At 40.0% G+C, this 18820-nt stretch overlaps 2 protein-coding genes and 1 long non-coding RNA gene across 6 annotated transcripts; 1 reads left to right on the top strand and 2 right to left on the bottom strand.

Moving 5' to 3' along the window:
• Positions 1-861: 861 nt before the first annotated feature.
• On the bottom strand, positions 862-5366 carry LOC116331300 (caspase recruitment domain-containing protein 19-like). Of its 3 annotated transcripts, none has more exons than XM_031753932.2 (6): positions 5059-5366; positions 3861-4006; positions 3613-3769; positions 3086-3154; positions 1769-1834; positions 862-1632 (listed from the first exon to the last, which is right to left on the bottom strand). In XM_031753932.2, exons 1-6 carry the CDS (start codon positions 5150-5152, stop codon positions 1520-1522), a joined length of 645 nt encoding a protein of 214 aa, XP_031609792.1. In that variant the 5' UTR covers positions 5153-5366; the 3' UTR covers positions 862-1519. The 3 variants fall into 3 exon arrangements, with proteins under 3 accessions (XP_031609792.1, XP_031609793.1, XP_039460057.1); XM_031753933.2 differs by having other exon boundaries at positions 5173-5366; XM_039604123.1 differs by having other exon boundaries at positions 5063-5193.
• Positions 5367-5964: 598 nt separating this feature from the next.
• LOC116331287 lies at positions 5965-11951 on the bottom strand. Of its 2 annotated transcripts, none has more exons than XM_039604936.1 (5): positions 11863-11951; positions 8483-8677; positions 7485-7629; positions 6859-7026; positions 5965-6774 (listed from the first exon to the last, which is right to left on the bottom strand). In XM_039604936.1, the coding sequence occupies exons 2-5, from the start codon at positions 8649-8651 to the stop codon at positions 6429-6431; spliced, it is 828 nt and encodes a 275-aa protein (XP_039460870.1). In that variant the 5' UTR covers positions 8652-8677; positions 11863-11951; the 3' UTR covers positions 5965-6428. The 2 variants fall into 2 exon arrangements, with proteins under 2 accessions (XP_039460870.1, XP_031609768.1); XM_031753908.2 differs by lacking the exon at positions 11863-11951 and adding an exon at positions 10239-10784.
• Positions 11952-12101: 150 nt separating this feature from the next.
• Positions 12102-13642, top strand: LOC120435399. Its single transcript, XR_005609700.1, has 2 exons — positions 12102-12335; positions 12783-13642. It is a non-coding gene; the product is annotated as an uncharacterized LOC120435399 (long non-coding RNA).
• The last annotated feature ends 5178 nt before the right edge of the window (positions 13643-18820 follow it).

The raw sequence follows: 18820 nt of genomic DNA, 5'->3' as shown, positions 1-18820 counted from the left end.
ATATATACATAATGTATATCCATGGCTCCTACCGCTCTGTCTTGAAGTTTAACAAAGTGACTCTGTGGGGGCTGCGCATCAGAGGATGCTGATGATCAACGAGGACTTTTAGTTCCTTTGAAGCGAGCGTATTAATAGCTCTCTCGTGGGAATGTGGATGCCAGAGTGTGAACTGAACAATCACTCTGGTGACATTTCCAGCCCCCTTTAGCACCTCCCAATTCCTCCTCTCTCTCTTTGACTCCCCTCTCATCTGTTGCTCTCACTTTGCAGGGAAGACAGTGGCAGAAAAATGCTGCGGAGCGCTGAAAATCTCCTGAGATCAGACACCTCTGCTCTGCTGCTGTGATGTAGACTTTACCTCCGATGTGGCTACATTCCTGGACATCGTTTATTACAAGAAATAGAAAGCATTCAAATGCACCCATCAGGGTATTTCAAAGGCAGTCTATCTAGCAGCATTTAATGGAGCATTTCATCAAGTTAGCTTAACTCATTCAACCAAATTGATTGTCATTATTCATTAATGAGGTCTGATCCCTGCTTCCCATTGTCATTGTTATAGCACACTTGAATACTTTTCTGTTTTTTGTGTGTGTATGAGTGAGGAAGCAGTGCCCTCTAGTGTATGTGTTGCTGCTGTTGAATCAATTAGATGAATAATTTAACATAATCTCCATTTCATGATGACAGTGCAGTGAACAGTGCCAGAAACTAACCCGGAAAAGCTAATCAATGCACTGCTAATTACCTTTAATTCCCCTTTGTGGCTACACTACAGCAACATATACAGCATCTAATTAACAAAGACCTTTGTCGAATATTTGTTACGCTAGACTAAAAATAAGATGCAAACCCAGGTGACCCTAATTTGTTGTGCTTTATTTGAAAATAAGTAACACTATTAGAGCGCCCTTTATTTTGCAGATTTCATAGAAGGCACTGGAGGTGGGCTAAGGTGTGATCATACATGTATTTGTTGTGCATTTAAAAAATTCTTTGTTGTGAAATTGTTAATAAACAGAGCAATGAAAAATTCAAGTTGTTAAATTAAGTGCAAACCAAGAGCCTACCCACACAGGTGCTCCTACTTGAAGCTCTCCTCAAAATACACTTCATTGCCCCCACTCTTGGGTTTGTTGCACCCAAACAACCGACTCAGTCTACAGTAAGTGAAAACAGCTTTGTGGGAGTGCAGCTGCACGGTTACACTTGGTTATTATTATGCTTTAAGCATTTTAGTTTAAAAGAATGAAATTCATAGCTGTCTACAAACAGGAAATCCAGGCAAGAGTCATACATACAAGTACTCTGGAAGAACATTGCATAGTTCTGCCATTTCAGGAGATGTACGCTGTGAGAATTTGTGACAGAATCAGTCAGGTCAAGTTACATTCCTCCAATCAGTACTTTTGTAAATAAATTAGGATGTGTGGTTTAGGAAAATGATGAGTTTGGCACAGAAAAAAGACATTTTTCATGGCTTCTTCTTCTCATTGCCTCGATGTTTTCATTTTTTCTACTTTCCAACTTCTCCATATGAAATGAAAACATCTCTAGCATCTTTACTCAGTCTTACAGCAGAGCAGTGAAGAAACACTCCAGTGCATATCAAGGTTTCACCCTCTGTGTCTATAATGAAGAGCAAAAAAAACAACAACAGAGTTTTGAGTATATGGAGGGTGTGTTTTGAAATGTTGAACATGATCAAAGTAAGTAAAGTAAGTCTCAAGTCTTTGTCCCTCTCACTTTTTGTGCCACGACTCACCTCCATAATAGTAGAGTATTGCAATTCCAACTACAAAACTGAAGCAGCTCAGGAAGAACATTGGTCCTGCAGGAGGAGAGAATAAAGCTATTAACTATACAATTATCTGATCAGTGTGCGGTAGCCTACTTAATACCTACTTAATAAATTAGACTACAAAAACTACAAAAAAGGGCAAACTAAAATAATAGCTTCCATTCTGAATGGCAAAGTCAAGAGTCCTAAATCTGCTCTGTGTACATAAAGTTGTCTTGCTCACAAGCTAAACAAGCTCCTTTGGATGACTTATGATCAGGAGTCAGTGTTTCACGGCATCTCTGATGACCCATTTCTCTGCTGACATACTTTTGACCCAGTGGATGCAGCTCTGACTGTTCAAAGGAATGCAGGACAGAGGAAGCTGCTTTATACATGAGCTTAACTGGCCTCACAAAGCTCGAGCTCTCAGTGTGATGGAATGATGAATGGTGGAGCAGTAAAGAGCAGTGATGGGGCCCGCATTCTGATGCTAGGGGTTAAAAGGTTCAACAGACAACTGCGTTTGCTCAAGTCCACAGCTTAGTTGAGCTTAAGGGGCTTATCTTGGGATCAGTGAGGGGGTACAGAGGGACCCTGACACACACTCACACAAACTGTAACAATATAATAATTTTTAAAAAGCCATGCAGGCAAGATAAGGAAAAAATGGCACATATAGGGCTTTTATGAGTCATTACTTACATATTATCATTTTATATATTTCACAAGTGATTACTAGTATCGCATTTGTTTTCAAATTGCCCCCTAGTTAGTGCCATTGTCAGATTGAAAGTCAGTTTTTAGCGTTTAGTCATATTTTTAAACTTAGAAATCAACAGAATAGCTCAACCATTAACAGCAGTGCATTTGTGAGCTTTTCTGCCATCAAGTCAGTGACACACTATGGATTACACTGCACATTTGACTTGAAATTGTCAGATGTTGCTGACTATTAGTTCATGTTTGTGATTGTATTTCATGAACTTCCTGCAACTAAATCTGCATGATTCCTCCTGAGAGGGACTGCAAGTAAAAGTGTGCATGTTTTTGAAATAAATAAGTCCAATTTCCTGGAAAGCACGTCATGAATTGTCTAAATGATGCAGAATTACTTTAATAATTACTGAATAATTACAGAATAACTAAGAAACAGCAACATTTATCGTGTAATATCATTGTATAAATCAATGAATGTTTTTTTAGTTTGTGAAATCTCAATATTCTTAAATTTTAAAGATTTGAATGATTTACATAGAAACAACCCTTTTTTCTGTTGTTAATGATGGTGATTATATGTACCTCTGTCGTTAAGCACATATCGCTCTTGCCGAACTGTCTTGTCGTTAGTGCATTTTGAATCTGCCACCTCTAAAAACAGAAAGTAAAAGAGGTTAAAAGGTGGCATTCCACTTTAAATAACAACCTGTGAAGTGTTAAATGGCTACTTGGACAGCAGTCTAGGCAGCACATTAGCTTCTCTTTGCATCTTAAACAGGATAAGCCTATGTAAAGCTAGACACAGCAGGGGAGCCACCTTTATAGGACACTTTGGAAGCTGCTCCTGTAATTTGTGTAACCTCATCACTCCAAACATACAAGATGCACTTTTTTTTAACATGGTAGAAAAAGCAACCAGTGCTTAAAAAAAAAGCTTAGCAGACACAAAACTTATGCTTTAAGGGTAAAACCAGAACCTTTAGGTCCCACAAAGACATTGGTTCAATAGTTGTGTCTGCAATAAAATTAATGTGAAATTGAACTTTATGGAGAAGAAAGAGCTATCATCCAATCTGGAATCTGTAGCCAATAAAAGTTCAATGTTTCACCTCTTTCTCTGACTCTGCTAGGCAGGCTAGAGTAGATGTCCTCTGTGTGGATGTGAAGAGCTCTGTAGAATTCATGACATGCCTCTTCGCCTTTTCTGTGCAGGTGCTTCAAGAGCTCTGCTAGCCGCACCTTGGTGGGCACGCTCAAGTTCCTGAACTGCAGGGAGACACAGGCTGCATTGAATCACTGCGCGCATCTGCACAGTATGCTTCTATTTTGTTTGTGTAACACAAATAGCTGCAGTGACCCTGTGGGCTTCCTTGTCACTTAGTATCTGCGGGTAGATCCTGTTGAGCTGCAGGACAAGTCTGTCAACCAGCTCAGTGTCCATCCTCTGATCTGAGCACAGGAACTGGGAGTCACTCTGCAGCTGCTCTTGGTAACCATCGGTGTCTAGTAAAGGAAGATTGATGAAAGTGAAAAGACATTGTTTAACAAGGGGTGTCAAGGCCAGTGCTGGTCAGAGTGTGGAGACCAGGTCAGAAACAGGCTATGACCCTGCACAGCTGGCTCATGTGACAAAGCCCTAACAGAAGGGCTGCAGATTTTATGGCTAGTCTTAGTCATTTCTTAGTAAGCTGGTCTTGGAATCAGCCATGTTCTGAAAATAAGGGACTAAGAGGTTTATTCTCTTGTTTAGAAAGGCGAATGCAATAGCTGCTAACTTGTCAGTTTCACAACACTTTATAGCTTCTATAAATAATGTTAGTACTCAAAATCAGCCAACTACAGTTTAAGATGCATAAAATGGTGAGAGACAGCAGAAAGACTGTAAGGTGTTTAGTGTTAATAGTTTGGGCTCTGAACCAGTTTTCGTTTCCAAAAATTATGCACGCGCATTGTCTGCCATTCTTTTAAAAAAAGATGCTACACTTAAGAAGAAGACGACAAAAGGGGATGCATGGAAGTAAATATCCACACTGCCAATCATTAAGTAATATAGATATTGTACTTGTCCTGACCACTGTTGGTATTCTTATGTGCAATTGTGTACTTAACACATTAAACAGGCTACAGGCTGCAGCTGATGAGCAAACATGCAACTAATATTTCTGTCATCTGTTCATGAAACATAAACTATTAACTAAATTAGTAGGTAAGTGTCAGATACTGTCATAGTGTTACATTGCATGGTCTAGTTATTCTCAGTAGTCCTCCCAGTAGGAAATATTCCACTAGTTTAATATTTTAACAGGATTTACTTTATCCCAATGTCCAGTTAATGCTATAATATCTCTATGGACTGGACTGACAACAGAAGGAGCTGAGTATCTTTAATGAAGGTCTGTATGCCTCTGATGACAGTAGTCTTTAAAACGCCTGCAGATTTAGTTACCGGTTGCATATCAGGACAAACGATGATGTTGCCCCATAATAAATTACTTAATAACTATGTATAACAACAACTACTTTATACTATGAATTTACAGCAACAAGTGGCGCACCCACAGAGAGAGTGAGAGAGTCTGGTAGGATCTCCTGGAAGTCTTGGCTTTGGCGCAAGGATACGCGCAAAGTACTCACAACAAGGCGAAACATCTTATCCTCGCTTCACAAACCTGACATACTGACAAATAAACACCGTGTGTGGACTTGACAATCGGGCCGACAGCCTCCCCGGTGAAACTTCCTGGTCTCCCCCGTGAGTCGGTGCTCCGCTGCCCCGTTACATCAGCACGCTTGGCCGTGGCGTCACCACAAGACCGACCTCAAGGCTACATGGTGATGTTAATGAGCCGGTGTTCTGGGAATCCATCCTACCTACCCGTTGTTTCCGCGCATGCGCACAACACGAACTTCAGTGGCAGCCCGTCCTACCTTTGTGAATATTAGCTAGAAAAATACTCTGACCGGTAAAATTAACTGCCAAACCATCCTACCTTTGTGAATGTCACCTACAAGCATACTTAAACTGCTAAAATTTAGTGGCAAATCGTCCTACTTTTGTTAATCTGAGCTAAAGCATTTAGTAGCTAATTTATCGTCCTACTTTTGAATATGACCTAATCTGAACAGCGGCAAATCATCCTACCTTTGTTAATAACAGCTACACACATACTTTGATGTAGCAAACCATCTGATATGAGCTACAAGTATACTCTGATGGGCAAAACCGTCATCATAAATCAGGTTATTCTAAAGGGATGGTTTGTCAGAACACCGGGCCAACAGTGACGGACTACAGCTTTAAAACACTGAAGGACAGAAGTGCCACAAATAATATATATCATAATAATAATAATAATAATAATAATAATAATAATAATAATAATAATAATAATAATAATAATAATGAACGTAGGCGTTTATATTGTTAAATAAACTCTCCCCACTCCAATGCATCACTCATTATTGTTATTATACGTTTGTCATTTATTTACATTTCTCAAAATTATTATTTACACATACGTCAGTGTTTTACAACATCTCTTCTCGTGTCAAGAGTGAACTTTTCCCAGATTCCCACACTCTCCTCAGCTGCCAGCAAAGTTAATTATATCGCAATAGATCCCTTAAGTGTTAACCTCAAGCAGCAGAACTTCCTTTTAAGCTCAAACCTCTTGACATCCGAAGAACAGCTCTCTCCAAGGCTGGTGTCCTGAAAATGCACTGGCTCCTCTTTACAGACAGGGGGCAGTGTGCCATTACAGTTTGCATAAAAAGGCACATTAGTCTGTCCATTTTGCCACTGCTGATACACCAAAACATACTGATACAGTTATTACATCCCCCAGTCCTTGTCTATACAGCTGACACTGTTGTACAGATTTAGATATTAAACAAAGTCTTGATTGATGATTTTTGTGCGCTGTCCTCACACTGATATAATCCTTATGGAAAGTTCTTTGGGGTATATATTCCTGTTTGAGTTTATATTCCTCCCAGGGGCCTCATCTGCGGTTAATGGGTTTGCTCCTGATAAACTGCTCTGTTGTCCTTCATACTGCCACACCAAACCAGACCCCCCTGCTGAGATCTGGACCAGGCCCGGGCTTGTACTTTGACAGGAGGACAGGGGAGGGCCGGGATACTGAGGTGGGTCAGGTTCTGGCATTTGGGGTAAGAGAGGCTGGTTATAGTCGTGTCCAGGAAGAGCAGCAGGGGGAGGTGTGGGGCCATAGTTTGTGCAGGCAGGATCATAGGCATAATGCTGGTGACAGCTGTGTAAGAAAAGACAGGAAGTTGGGTTTTTTTTGTTGTTGTTGTCACTGTGGAGCATTCAAATGAAATTCAGCACATCTTACCTGCAAGATCGTATGCTGTCACACAGGGCAGGGCTAGCGGTGTCCCATGGAGAAAGCAGATTCTCCTGGGTGTTGTTGTTGTTGTTGTTGCGGCCCTTATGACTATAACGAGACATGTTGTTCTCCTGGTTCTGGGTTGGCTCCTCCCATTGCCATGGATCTGAGTCACTGGCATAAAAATAACCATACATGTCAGTATTTCATATTTCACCAGACCTAATATTGTATTTTGGTACCTGTGGTTGTAAATAAGTAGATACATCTTTTAATACATTGTATTCAAGCAGTCCTTTTTTTGCCATGCCTTTGTCATGTTTTAGACAGTTAGAATTTCTCTGTGATTTTATATAAATGCCACTTGTTACTCCAAAGAAGCAAAATAAAGACACATACACGCATCTGTGTAGGAGATCAGGCCTTATTTTGTGTTCCTGTCCCATTAATGTCTTATAACCCTTAGGTTAGCAATCATTTAAGCTAAGAACCCCCTAAGAATCCAGTATTTTGCAGTGTATTGTGATGTATGCTTTCCTTATAATTACATTTTACCAGTAATGATACCTTACCAGATTTACTTTTACTTTTTAAAATCTTAATTTCAACTTTTCCAGCAATCCTTAACTCACTTCTCCTCCTTTTTCCTTTCTTCCTCCTTGATGCAGTCAAGCAAACAGCAGGTGATGAAGGCCACAGACATGAAGAGGATTATGCCTGAACTCACAAAGGATGCCACCACAGCCACGCGGTAACCAAAATCATTGGGATACAGAGCTGAAGAGTGACAGAAGAAGAGCCAGTTGACTGATTTATTAACTGATTTTTGCCTCATGTACTTAGTGTTTTGGGGTTTTTTTTCTTTTACAATTCCATTCCTCATGCTACAAAACCTGTGTATAACAGAAGGCTCAAATGCCACCTCACACAAGGTTTGCAGATATTGTCTACCTCACAGACTGCTGTAATATGCCACAAGTGTTTCATTGTCATTATCCAACAGAGACTTGCAGAAATAAAAAGTCATTTTGCAACAAAGTGTTCTTGCCAGCTCATCACTGAAAGGACAAAAAATATATAAATTTATTATTATTTTATTTCTTTCGGTGTCACTCTCCCATGATGATTGATTCTAAAAAATATAATTAAAATTCTTCCCTCAGTTTTTCCACTTCCTCACTGGCTGTACACCTGCCTGAAATGATTCCTCGCTGCCAGTTAGTAGCATTAATATTATTGCTTAATGAGATGTATCGACAAACAGCACATCATTTTCCCTCCATTGTGTTCCCACACAAATTAAAGTCATAATTAGTGCAAGCCAAACACAACTTAAGCATCTGCGTGTAACTTGGTCCTAACAACAATGCCTACACATAATGTTTAATATATATTCCATCACTTTGGAATAATGAGCTGACAGACATTTCAGTGGGAGTTTTGCAGCCTCTGCAGTTTTTCCAGGAAAAGCATTTGAGACATTTAATCTTCATACACACACATTTTGGTAATGTATAATGAATATGCAATTAGGTCTATGAAGTGACATGCACCTGGCTACAAATGGGTTACTAATATGTGCCATTTTTTGTGTATTAACTGCCATCTCAAGATTTTGGTTTCTACTTACCTTGACAATAGGACTGTCCTGTCCAGTAGGTGCTGTTGGGGCCCATGACACACCTCATATCACTGCCTACCAGTTTGTGCTTCCCCGGGCACTGTAGTGATATGACAGTGCCCACATTAGTGCCATTTCCCTGGATGATCTGGTGGTTGCCCAATGTTGGCTGAGGCATGGGTGTGCACTGAGCTTTGGAATTACCTAAAGCAGAAAGCCGGAGGTCAGCTGGTGTGGACAATTTGCAGCAATGTCTACAGTTGTTGCTGCTAATGATGTTTGAGATACTGTGAATATGCATTAATCACACAAAGTTCATCCAAAATTTGGGTACATGTATAATTCATGCATCTTCAAAAGAAAATTTGTATTCATAGGAACGATAAGACAACTTGGAATTCATAGATTGCACAACAATAATTCAAGGTAAACTGTATGAACGAACAAAAAGGGGGTTGGGGGGCACTGCGGATAAGAGTCAACGTGGAATGGGGCAGTCATTCCATAGCTATCAGCACTGAACCCCAAAAGGGCTGTGCAACACTGCATGACAAAACACAGCCCCCCGTAACAGCCGAGTGCCGTGCTGAGCTGAATTCTAACGGTATCAAAGAAGGAAATGTGATAAATCATTAAACAAAAGGCCTGCAAGACTGGTGGAAACACACAGGCCATCTGGAGCAACATTAAGAGAAAAAAAAACAAGGTTATCATACTGAACAGCATGGAGCTCAGCATATTACAGGAGAAGGTCGCTCACTGTGACAGCTCAGTACACCAGCAGTTCCTGCATGTCTACAAGTCTCAGTCTACAAGAGTATGACTTCACAGTAAAACAAGCAGTTGGAATGCACATAAACACAATGACATGAAGGCGGTGGTTTCCAGCACAACTTGGAAGTATGATGTGTTTGGTTTAGGAAAAATTAAAACCAAGTTTTTGATTTTTTTTTTCTTTACTCTGAGACACCTGCTTTTGGTTTTCATTGAAATAAAACAGACAGGTTACAGGGACTGATTTAGTGGAGGTTACTTTTTTGGGATTTCCATACACCTGTTTCCATACATCCTGGGGTCAAAAATGACCCCAAGACAACACAAGGGTTAAGTTGGAGGACAATATCCAAGGATGAGTTGTGCACTTTGAAGAAAGACATGTGGCAGACCATAAAGTGCACCAAACTATATCAAAAGTCGTTGGTAGACAAATAAAAGAATAAGAGATAATAGTAAACCATAAACAATATAAAATTGTAACACGGAGACCATTAGTAACTCAGATCTCACCACAAAGACACACTTCGGTGCACAGAAGAAGAATTTTATGTAACTTGTATGTATGAGTGAAATGTCCGGCTGCTTGACGTCAGATCCACCCCTTTTCGCTTCCTCTTTCTGTCTTTTTTCTTTCTTCATAACACCTGACAATTACCGTTAATCAGACACCAATCCACCCTTTTTTTAAGTTTCATTTTATTACTGCGATGTCTAGTTCACACAATCTATCAGGTCTTTATATTACATAGGACGCTAAGATACTAATCCCTACAGTGCAATTGTTGTTACAGCAAACACTGTGAGTCCCGACAGAGCTATTGTACAACACACATGCATGGACGCGCACATCACCTGAACAAGAAGCACGCAACTTAACAGAATAAAACTGGCGTCCGTGCACAAGTGACATTTCGGTCTCTCGAGAATCCTGCACGCTGGCTTCGTCTAAATTAAACAGCATCTGGTTTTTCTATGCCATCTCTCTTACCTGACTTATTCCGTTCATTTTTGTTTGCGGTATCAGTCCTGGATACATCTGCTATTGATGCTGTTGCCGCGGACATGGTGGTGACACACAGCCGTCTCACAGAAAGCTCTTCTGGTTGTGCGTAAAGACGGCGCAGCTGTGCTCCTCTGGGCCCCGTACAGGGTAAACGAAACGAAGAGTCTAGCTGCTGGCGCGGCGCTTGAGTTTCTCTGTGCGATGTTACTCGCTTCTCGTCCACTGAACAGCTTGTCACCACCCACACTGCACCGTAACATTCACTTATTCTAATGTTCGTTCTGTGCTGTGGCTGTCGCGCAAGCGGATGAGCGCTTGAGAGGACGACGAGAGATGAAGTGATCAGTCGAGACCTTGTCGACCAAAGCAAAAATGACTTTGCGGATTAAATCATGTCGGGTCAAGTTAGGTTTCGGGTCTGCAGCTAACTACATCTGCGATAAACAGTCCTCCTGTGGAAAGTCTCTAGGTGCAAATCAGGATGTGGTTGAAAACCCGCAAAACACCTCCCGATAGACACGTAAACGTGGTCTATTAGAAGACTATCAAAAGTTACATCAGTTTACCAACGCCCAGCACAAGCACGTCAGCCTTAGCGCTTTCTACTCTAAAACAGATTCAGAGATTGTCAATAATAAAAGACTGTTGCCTGCTCAGGGACACATACAGGACTACATTTTAAAAACTAAGCATAACTAAGTTTGCAGTGGATCTCTCCAAAGTAAGGCTAACTGATGATGTTACATAAACATAGAAGATTAGTTGTAATACCTCGTTGAGAAGGAGGAAATTGAAAGTATAATTGTGTTAAAGAAGGAGCTCCCACCTCTCAACTGAGCCAATGAATTAGATTTTTCTTTGTTTACATCATATGACATCGCATTCCACGTAAATTAAAAAATATCCAGTTTCTCTGTAACTAACCACACACATTTTTCTTAACGTCATTCTACTTCAGATTTTACAAATGTGGGTTTTTCCCCCCGCTTTCTTTTCCTTTTTTATGCTGTGTCACAGTTTTGTTGAGTTTGTGGTTATTCAACATGTTTGACTTCTCTGTTCTACTCACAGCTTCCTTTAAACAGTTCACACTGTAAACAATAACCTCCGTGTCCAGGTATACACTTCTTGGCCACTTCATTAGGCACATCTTTTTAACTGCTGTTTAGTAAATACCTAAATGCATATCGCAGCAACTCAATACATTTAAGAATATAGGCACCTCATTGATGCCAGAGCTCAGAGGACCAGGGCCAGACTGCTAATAGAAAGGCAACAATAATAACTCAAATAACCCCTTATGAGCTACCGCAGCAGAAGACCACATTTGGTGCTACACCCATCGGCTAACAACAGGAAACAGAAGCTAGTTTGCACAGGCTCACCAAAACTGGACAATAGAAGACTGGAAAGATGTTGGCTAGGCCGATGACTGTTGATTTCTGCTGCAACATGTGGATAGTAGGGTCAGAGTTTGGCATAAACCACATGAAAGCATGGATCCATCCTATCCTTGTGCCAAGGTGTGGGTGTTATTTTCTCTGTACATTTTGAGTCCTTAGTTGAAAATTGAGCTAAAATTGAGCATTGGTTAAACACAACAACCTACCTGAGCATTGTTGCTGACCATGTCCATTCCTTTATGTCAACAGCATAAACATCTTCTGATGGCTGCTTCACTGTACTCAAATGGCTTAAAATCACTTTGGGATATGGTGGAACAAAATATAAACCTATTACACACACACACACACACACACAAAGCTGACCCACATCCTGTATTTAACTCTATAAACACCCTATAGAGGTGAGGCACAGAGTTTCACTTTGAATTTACATTTGAAAAAGCAGAACTGTTCTCTCTCGGTGTACCATCATTCAGAACTCTGATCATGCATCAGACTGTTTTGCTGTATTGGAACGTCCTTGTTTACCGGAGCACATCTCCTCAGACACACTGGAAGTCTTTGTTCAGACAGCAGATTGCCTCATCATTCATTGATAATGCTGCAATTACTGAAAAACTTACCATGTAGAGAGGCCAAGATTCAGAAGAACCGGTCGTTATCTACCGATTTTCAGGTAAAGAATCTCTTGCCAGAAAGAATTTTTTAAAAAAGTGCTTTTGGGGTTGTTTTTGCTTTTCTTTTTATGTGTATGCCTTTACATCCTTCATTGCTATCTGCACAATATTAGAAGCCTGCACCAAAAAAATAATAAAACAACAACAACTACTTTCTCTCTTAAGCTTTAAACAATTCTTTAGACATGAGTGGAGTTCAGCCCCAAAATGTCACAGATGGTTACAGTGTTTGTTTGTGAGTACTGAACTTCAATAAGTAGATAGCTGACGGAAAGAAAACGTCTGAATGTGTACTTCCACTTTAACAGGGACCAATTAAGCTTATTTTCTGCTTCGTATTTTATATTTAGACTCTACGAGCATGTTATGATTCACGTACTGAACCTCGACTGTCGTCTAAGTCCTCTCCCTGCATTTAACTTTCTCAACTTCCTTCTGATTGGCAGCCTCTCACAAACAGAAGGGTTGAACAGCTGGTGGTGTGGCGGTTGGTGCTCACTGGCAGGACTGCGTGCCTGAGATGACTGAATCAAGGATATTTGCTCTCACTGACATCATACTGAGCCAAATGCAGAAAAATCAATCTGACACTCATTTTTTAGTGTCGTCTGAAGAGTGAGATTACTTAAAACTTTGTTCTTGTATAATACAAGCATCCACCGCTGGACAGAAAAATAATCAAATGTATGGCAAAACAGACTGGCACTTACATAGCACCTTTGTACTCAATTTGAGTACTCAAAGGACTTTCTACTACACTGCAATAAAAAACAAAATGCATTATTTATGTCTAAGAACTTTTATCTAGCTCTTGATCCACTCCAGTGGATATACCTGGGTTAACTTGAAGCTCTGTGTCTTACCCAAGGATATATAGACACAGACAGGACGAACCATGGATCAATCCGCCAACCTTCGGACTGGTAGTTGACCCGCTCTACCATTTGAGCTACCTCCCGTAACAGAAGCTTTGCAAAATGAAAACCATGGAGCATCTATAGCTGAAACACTTATATTTTATGTTCAATGGTAGTTGAGGACATAGGAGGTGACAACAACACAGCAAATGAGAGCATTTTGAGAAATTGATCTGAAACATTTGTCACAGCAAAAGTAAATTGTTCCCGTGTGCTCTTAGTTGGTACAGTTTGGACACTCAGGGCCTTCTGCTTTTTTCTCCACACAGGCTTGTGTTTTCTGTACTCTGCAAAATCCAATAACCAAGCAGGAGGCCTGCTAATGAAGCTTGGGACAGTCAATAATGCCTCCTTCCCTGTATTAAAAAGAATAAAGCTAATGATGCCAAGTGTCATCATCGCCGTCTGTGTAAAGAAGTGGAGCACAGATATTTAAAAGAAAGAGTAGGGTGCAAAAAAGTGCTAGAGAACAGCAAAACATAGAAGCGGTCTCACAAGAGTGATAGATAAAGGTGAGGCAGGCGAGAGTGGTCAGCTCAATGTGTCCGCCCCGTCCCTGACACAGTGACTCTGCTAGGGGGGGGACCACTCCATCATTGGAGGTAATTAAGTATAACAGGAGGGGCATCATCTCCCACTGCCAGCGGCCCCATCAACGCTGCTCCTCAAACCAGGCCACATATGGCTGGAGGTCTGGGCAGAGGAGACCAAAGGTGACCTCTCTGTGTGTCCTTGGTTAGCTCCTATAAAATGCACCCAGTGAGGCACTAATGTTAGTTGCTTGGCTACCCGTGAATGCCCAAGATATAAGTAAGGCTTCATCTACACAGAGGATGAATGGCTTTGTTTGAGATGTCTGATATGCAAATCAAGCCCTCTAAAAGCATGAGTCATTATACAAAAACAGCAAAACAAGGTCTGTTTTGGAGAAGTGCAACACAAGGCTTCTAAAGAGAAGGAAGAACTTCTTTAGAGGCCATTTAATATTAATGTCAGAGTCACGTTAAAGATGAACTTTTTCTACCCTGCTTTTAAAGCTACATGGCTGACTATCCTTATCAAACTAAGTAGCGACTACTTCTAAAAGGACACCTCTCTCTCTCGCTCTCTCTCTCGCACACACACACCAATAGTCTGCCCATAACATCATTAATGCTGCTCTTGCTGTCGTCTGTGTCTGTAATCTCTGAACAAATCACTTTTTCTGGCTGGACCGACGCCATCACTGACTGGGCAACACCATAAATCTGCATCTCTGTACACTCGATGAAAGACAGAGGGAGAAATGGAAAGAAAAGGAGATGGGAAATGGGTGGCAGGTAAGAAGAATCACACTTTCGGAGGAAATTGAGTTGATCAAGCATTTCTTTCTTTCTTCAGACGTGCACAGCGTACTGCAAGGGATACACATCCCCGCTGTGTTTCTCAGACACCAAAGAAACAACAATATCAGTGCTAGAGCTGAGAGACATAATTCAGGGATTATTATTATAGTAGGGGTGTTGACCCCTATATACTTGCACTGTGCACGCTGCCATATCCAATGGCACAAGTCCACAATATTTACAGCAGACTTTGGAAGCCAGCACTGAATGACAATCAAAACAAATTTGTTTTTTAATGCACATCATTTTATACAGTTCCAGTTGTAGAGCAATCCATGTTTTTAATCACTAGAAATTCCTAAAACATGAACTATTATTGTTTCTGAGTAGATAAAACACAAAATTGTATTATTTGAACCCAATACTGTGATCTAAACCCATTTATTGAATGAATCACACTGCTGGCAAAAGCTTAAATGATTTCACCTAATTAGAAATAATTTGCAAAACACATTTCTGCACACAAAAACACATTTTTTTCCTCAGTGATTCACTTATGACACATCAGTGCAATACAGCTGGTGTAATTTCTTAAACAGAATAACTTGTAGTTCTGTTGCTGCCCAGACTCTACCAGATGAGATTTAAGAGCCGGCAAGGATGAGTTGAAGTTTGATGCCGACCACAGATGGAAACCAACTGGGAGGCAGTGGAGGAAAACAACAAAGAATAAAATCAAAAAGTGTAATTTCCTATGAAATTTGAGCAACTGTGAAACAGAATGCTTATGTTCATGGAATAACAACCCACACGAAAAAAAGGGGGGAAAAATGGTAAGAATTTACCTCTGCGAGTATTACAGATTTATAAGCTGTGAGTCATACTGTGATTTACTCAAAGTGTCCACTTTCCAACTTCTCTCATGCAACACACTGTAATGTTTAGTGGATTTATTGAATTTCTGTTGTATATTTCCAGAGGAGAAAAATACGAACAGCACCCACTTTCATGAGTAGACAGAATATCAGAGACATATAAGTCATACAAGAGAAGCATAAATATTTACTGAAAGTTTTCCCCAAATAGAGACGAGGCGAGCAAACTGAAAGAATTTCAGCAGACATTTATGTGATCTGAAAACAGTTTCATATTTAGCCAAAAAGGATGTGACATTTACAGTTACACTCACATTATTAGATTCATACATTCATTATATTTATCTTTCAGTTGTAAGCTTATACATATAGGGACATAATAAACATATTTCTGTCCTTCACATGTCCTAAAAGTAGGTGAATACATAAAGATGAACAAGAACACATGATGCATTGCACCATGTCATTACTGATTTCACAAAAAAATTAGGCCAATGTGGAAAAACACCCTTCCTCCTTCCAGAGGAGTTCACGGGGTAAGTAGCACAATTGATTGACTAATCTTTGGGAAATGTGTGACAACCTCGCTAATAGCAGAAGTCTTGCCAATTTGCTGGTGTTGAGCATTCAGCTGTGTGTATAAAGAATGCCACATTTTTGCAGGAGTGGACATTCCAGCAAAATTATTCTTAAATCACACCATGCAATACTCATAAAATAACCCAAAATCCAAACCCTCCCAAACCCCTTTCATCAAAGAAGGGGAGACCTAAATGAGACCTAAGTAGAGAAGAAGAAAATGATGGAAAGCATGAAATACATTTTATCAGAACAGGTTAAAAACTAAGCACGTTTATCAGCACACTTTCTACTGTCAAATTCTTTGGCCTGGTTTTGGAACAGGACTTGGACATCCATAATCTGTTAAAGACCTTTTTTTAATGTAAAACTTCAGAAACAAAGAGCTAATAAGACTGGTGCAGCCTGGGCTGATTCCCACTGAGCCATCGACAAGGAGCAAACAGCAGGGTAGCCCAACAGCGCTGAAGACACCAAATCAATGATTAGAAAGTGCAGTGAAGGTGACAGGAATGGATGTACTGACCAGAAAAACATCAGAGAAAGAAAAGCGATAAAGTACTTTAAAAGAGCGTGAAAAATGGACATCTGTAAGGTTAAGTGAGGTAAAGTGTGCAGATGCATCACTTTGTTTCGTGAAGAAGGAACAAAACAGAAAATGAGCAGACAGGGCACTCGGTTTGATAACGGAGAAAAGCATTTGATACGAGGCAGTCCATGGCCTGATGGCTCCACTGGGAAATTTATTTACTTCTTATCTTAAATTTGGTTCAGTGAATGTTCATCTTCTTCCATTCACGGGGCAAATCACATTCTCTACACATTATTACAGGGGGCATTTTAGCAACATGGCCGCAGCAAACCTGTTATAATAGTACATGATGTCCACACAGATTGCCAACCTGGGCATTAAAGATTCACAGTAGATACACAGCTTTTGCAAAAAGGCCTTCATACTGACGTCCTCTTCAGGTTGATAATTTCTAAAGTATTTCCTGGAAGCGGTTCTCAAATAACATTTTTATTTATTTTAGATAAACACAGTACAATACACTGTTATATCTGAGGACATGTACTTTGGTATTTTGTTTAGCAGCATCTCACTTGACCCGTTCTCAAAATGATCCATCCTGAAATGATTGCTGCCTTTTGAAATACTTCTTTATTTCTTTTAGTGAGATTTAGATGCTATTAAGCTTCATGTCACTTTACAATGACATGCTCTGGGAAATGTATAAATAGGATATTCAGGTCTACTGGCTTACATCATTGTTTATCTGACAGCGAAGAGCAGACACTATTATGGAAGGAGGTCAGATGGGTTGGACCTTTCATTAAATGTGCTCATTTAGGTTGAAGTGTAGTGTGTGTTCAAGGCAACACACATTTAAGTGTTGCAGCCATATATTTTTTTAAACTGCAAAACCTGGGGAAATAAATGAGATATAAAGTTTGCTTATTAATGAATACACAAACAGTGTACGGTACAATACTGTGCAAAAGTCTTGAGCCACTCTTCCTAATAGGAATGTTCTTACTGAAAAAAAAAAAAATACAATATACAATACAAGCCAAAAACAGAGTTTTTGCAGTTCTAACAACTTGGAAAGTCAATGGAATGATCACTTTTATTCTTTAACACAGCCTGAATTATATTAGGCAATCTTTCTTATAATTTCTTTCAGTAATCTCCGGGAATAGTTCTCCTGGCGTCTTCTTTCTGTGCTTTGTCAAAATGACACTAGTTACACAGAACTACCCTCACTAGTTCAATAATATTGAGGTGTGGACTCTGGGGAGGCCAACCCCTGACTGATAGCATTTCCATGCTGTGTTTTTTTCTGCCCAGTTGTGTTTTTTACTGCTCTGGAGTGTGTCTGAGATCATTGTCATGCTAAAAAATAAAGTAGCTGCCAATAACATGCTTTCCAAATTGTATTGCGTGGTGGATGAAAATCTGATGGCACTTTTTTTTCTTCATAATTACATCAATTTTGACTTGATCCACAGCACCACTGGCTGTTTTACAGATGGCTGTGACACTCACTGTTCTACCTCTGTCCTGACCTCCTCCATTTATATTGTACATACAAATTTCAAACTTGGATTCATCACTCCATCAGACCTGTTGCCATGGATTGTCGGGGCAGTTCTTATGCAGTTTGGCACACCTTAGCCTTTTCTCCCTGTTTTCTTTGCTTAAAAATGGCTTCTTGACAGCCACCCTTCCACTGAGACCGTTTCTGTTGAATCTTTGGTGAACAGTAAATGGATCAAGTTAAGGGCCAGATGTGTCTCTCGGGTCCTGTGTCAAGTCTTTGCTGGATTTTTTTCCCGTTTCTAAAGGACATGACTTTTAGATACGGTTCATTTGCTGTAGATAGATCTTTAGGCCTGTCTCTTCTTCTTTTGTCCTCCATTTGTCCACTTGTCTTCAGATGTTTTTTGGGATACACAGCACAGCATACTGAGATATGCCACGTTTTCAGCTGACAGCTCTTTGGGAATCACTTTCATAGTGTAAAAATACATTTTCATAAATTGCAATTTTGTAAATTGCCTAAAGATAGAATTTATGATCTGCTCTTTGCTAAATTATTTATTGTGTGTAGATTCAACACTGATTCAGGTCAGTGTTAAGTGTTTTAACAAACAAACAAACAAAAAACAACAATAAATGAGTGAAAAAGTAGCCACTGTCCAAAGATAAACTCTGAAGGACCTTGAAAAAACCTGGAGAACTATTGACAAAACACCTTTTTCTCCTTGGAAGCAAAATATAAAGAAA

Source organism: Oreochromis aureus, linkage group 20 (genome assembly GCF_013358895.1).
Source record: "Oreochromis aureus strain Israel breed Guangdong linkage group 20, ZZ_aureus, whole genome shotgun sequence".
In the NCBI taxonomy this organism is placed as follows: domain Eukaryota; kingdom Metazoa; phylum Chordata; class Actinopteri; order Cichliformes; family Cichlidae; genus Oreochromis; species Oreochromis aureus.
This window is presented reverse-complemented; position numbering and strand designations above follow the sequence as displayed.

What these genes read in the sequence shown, in the direction of transcription:
- LOC116331300 (XM_031753932.2), bottom strand. Translation starts at nt 5,152, where the DNA reads ATGTTTCGCCTTGTTGTGAGTACTTTGCGCGTATCCTTGCGCCAAAGC. An exon ending in TAGCAGAGTCAGAGAAAGAG is followed by an intron (nt 3,155 to 3,612) that starts GTGAAACATTGA and finishes TTCTGTTTTTAG; the next exon opens with AGGTGGCAGATTCAAAATGC. An exon ending in ATATGTGCTTAACGACAGAG is followed by an intron (nt 1,835 to 3,085) that starts GTACATATAATC and finishes CTCCTCCTGCAG; the next exon opens with GACCAATGTTCTTCCTGAGC.
- LOC116331287 (XM_031753908.2), bottom strand. Translation starts at nt 10,314, where the DNA reads ATGTCCGCGGCAACAGCATCAATAGCAGATGTATCCAGGACTGATACC. An exon ending in AAATGAACGGAATAAGTCAG is followed by an intron (nt 8,678 to 10,238) that starts GTAAGAGAGATG and finishes TTTCTGCTTTAG; the next exon opens with GTAATTCCAAAGCTCAGTGC. An exon ending in GACAGCATACGATCTTGCAG is followed by an intron (nt 6,775 to 6,858) that starts GTAAGATGTGCT and finishes TTTCTTACACAG; the next exon opens with CTGTCACCAGCATTATGCCT.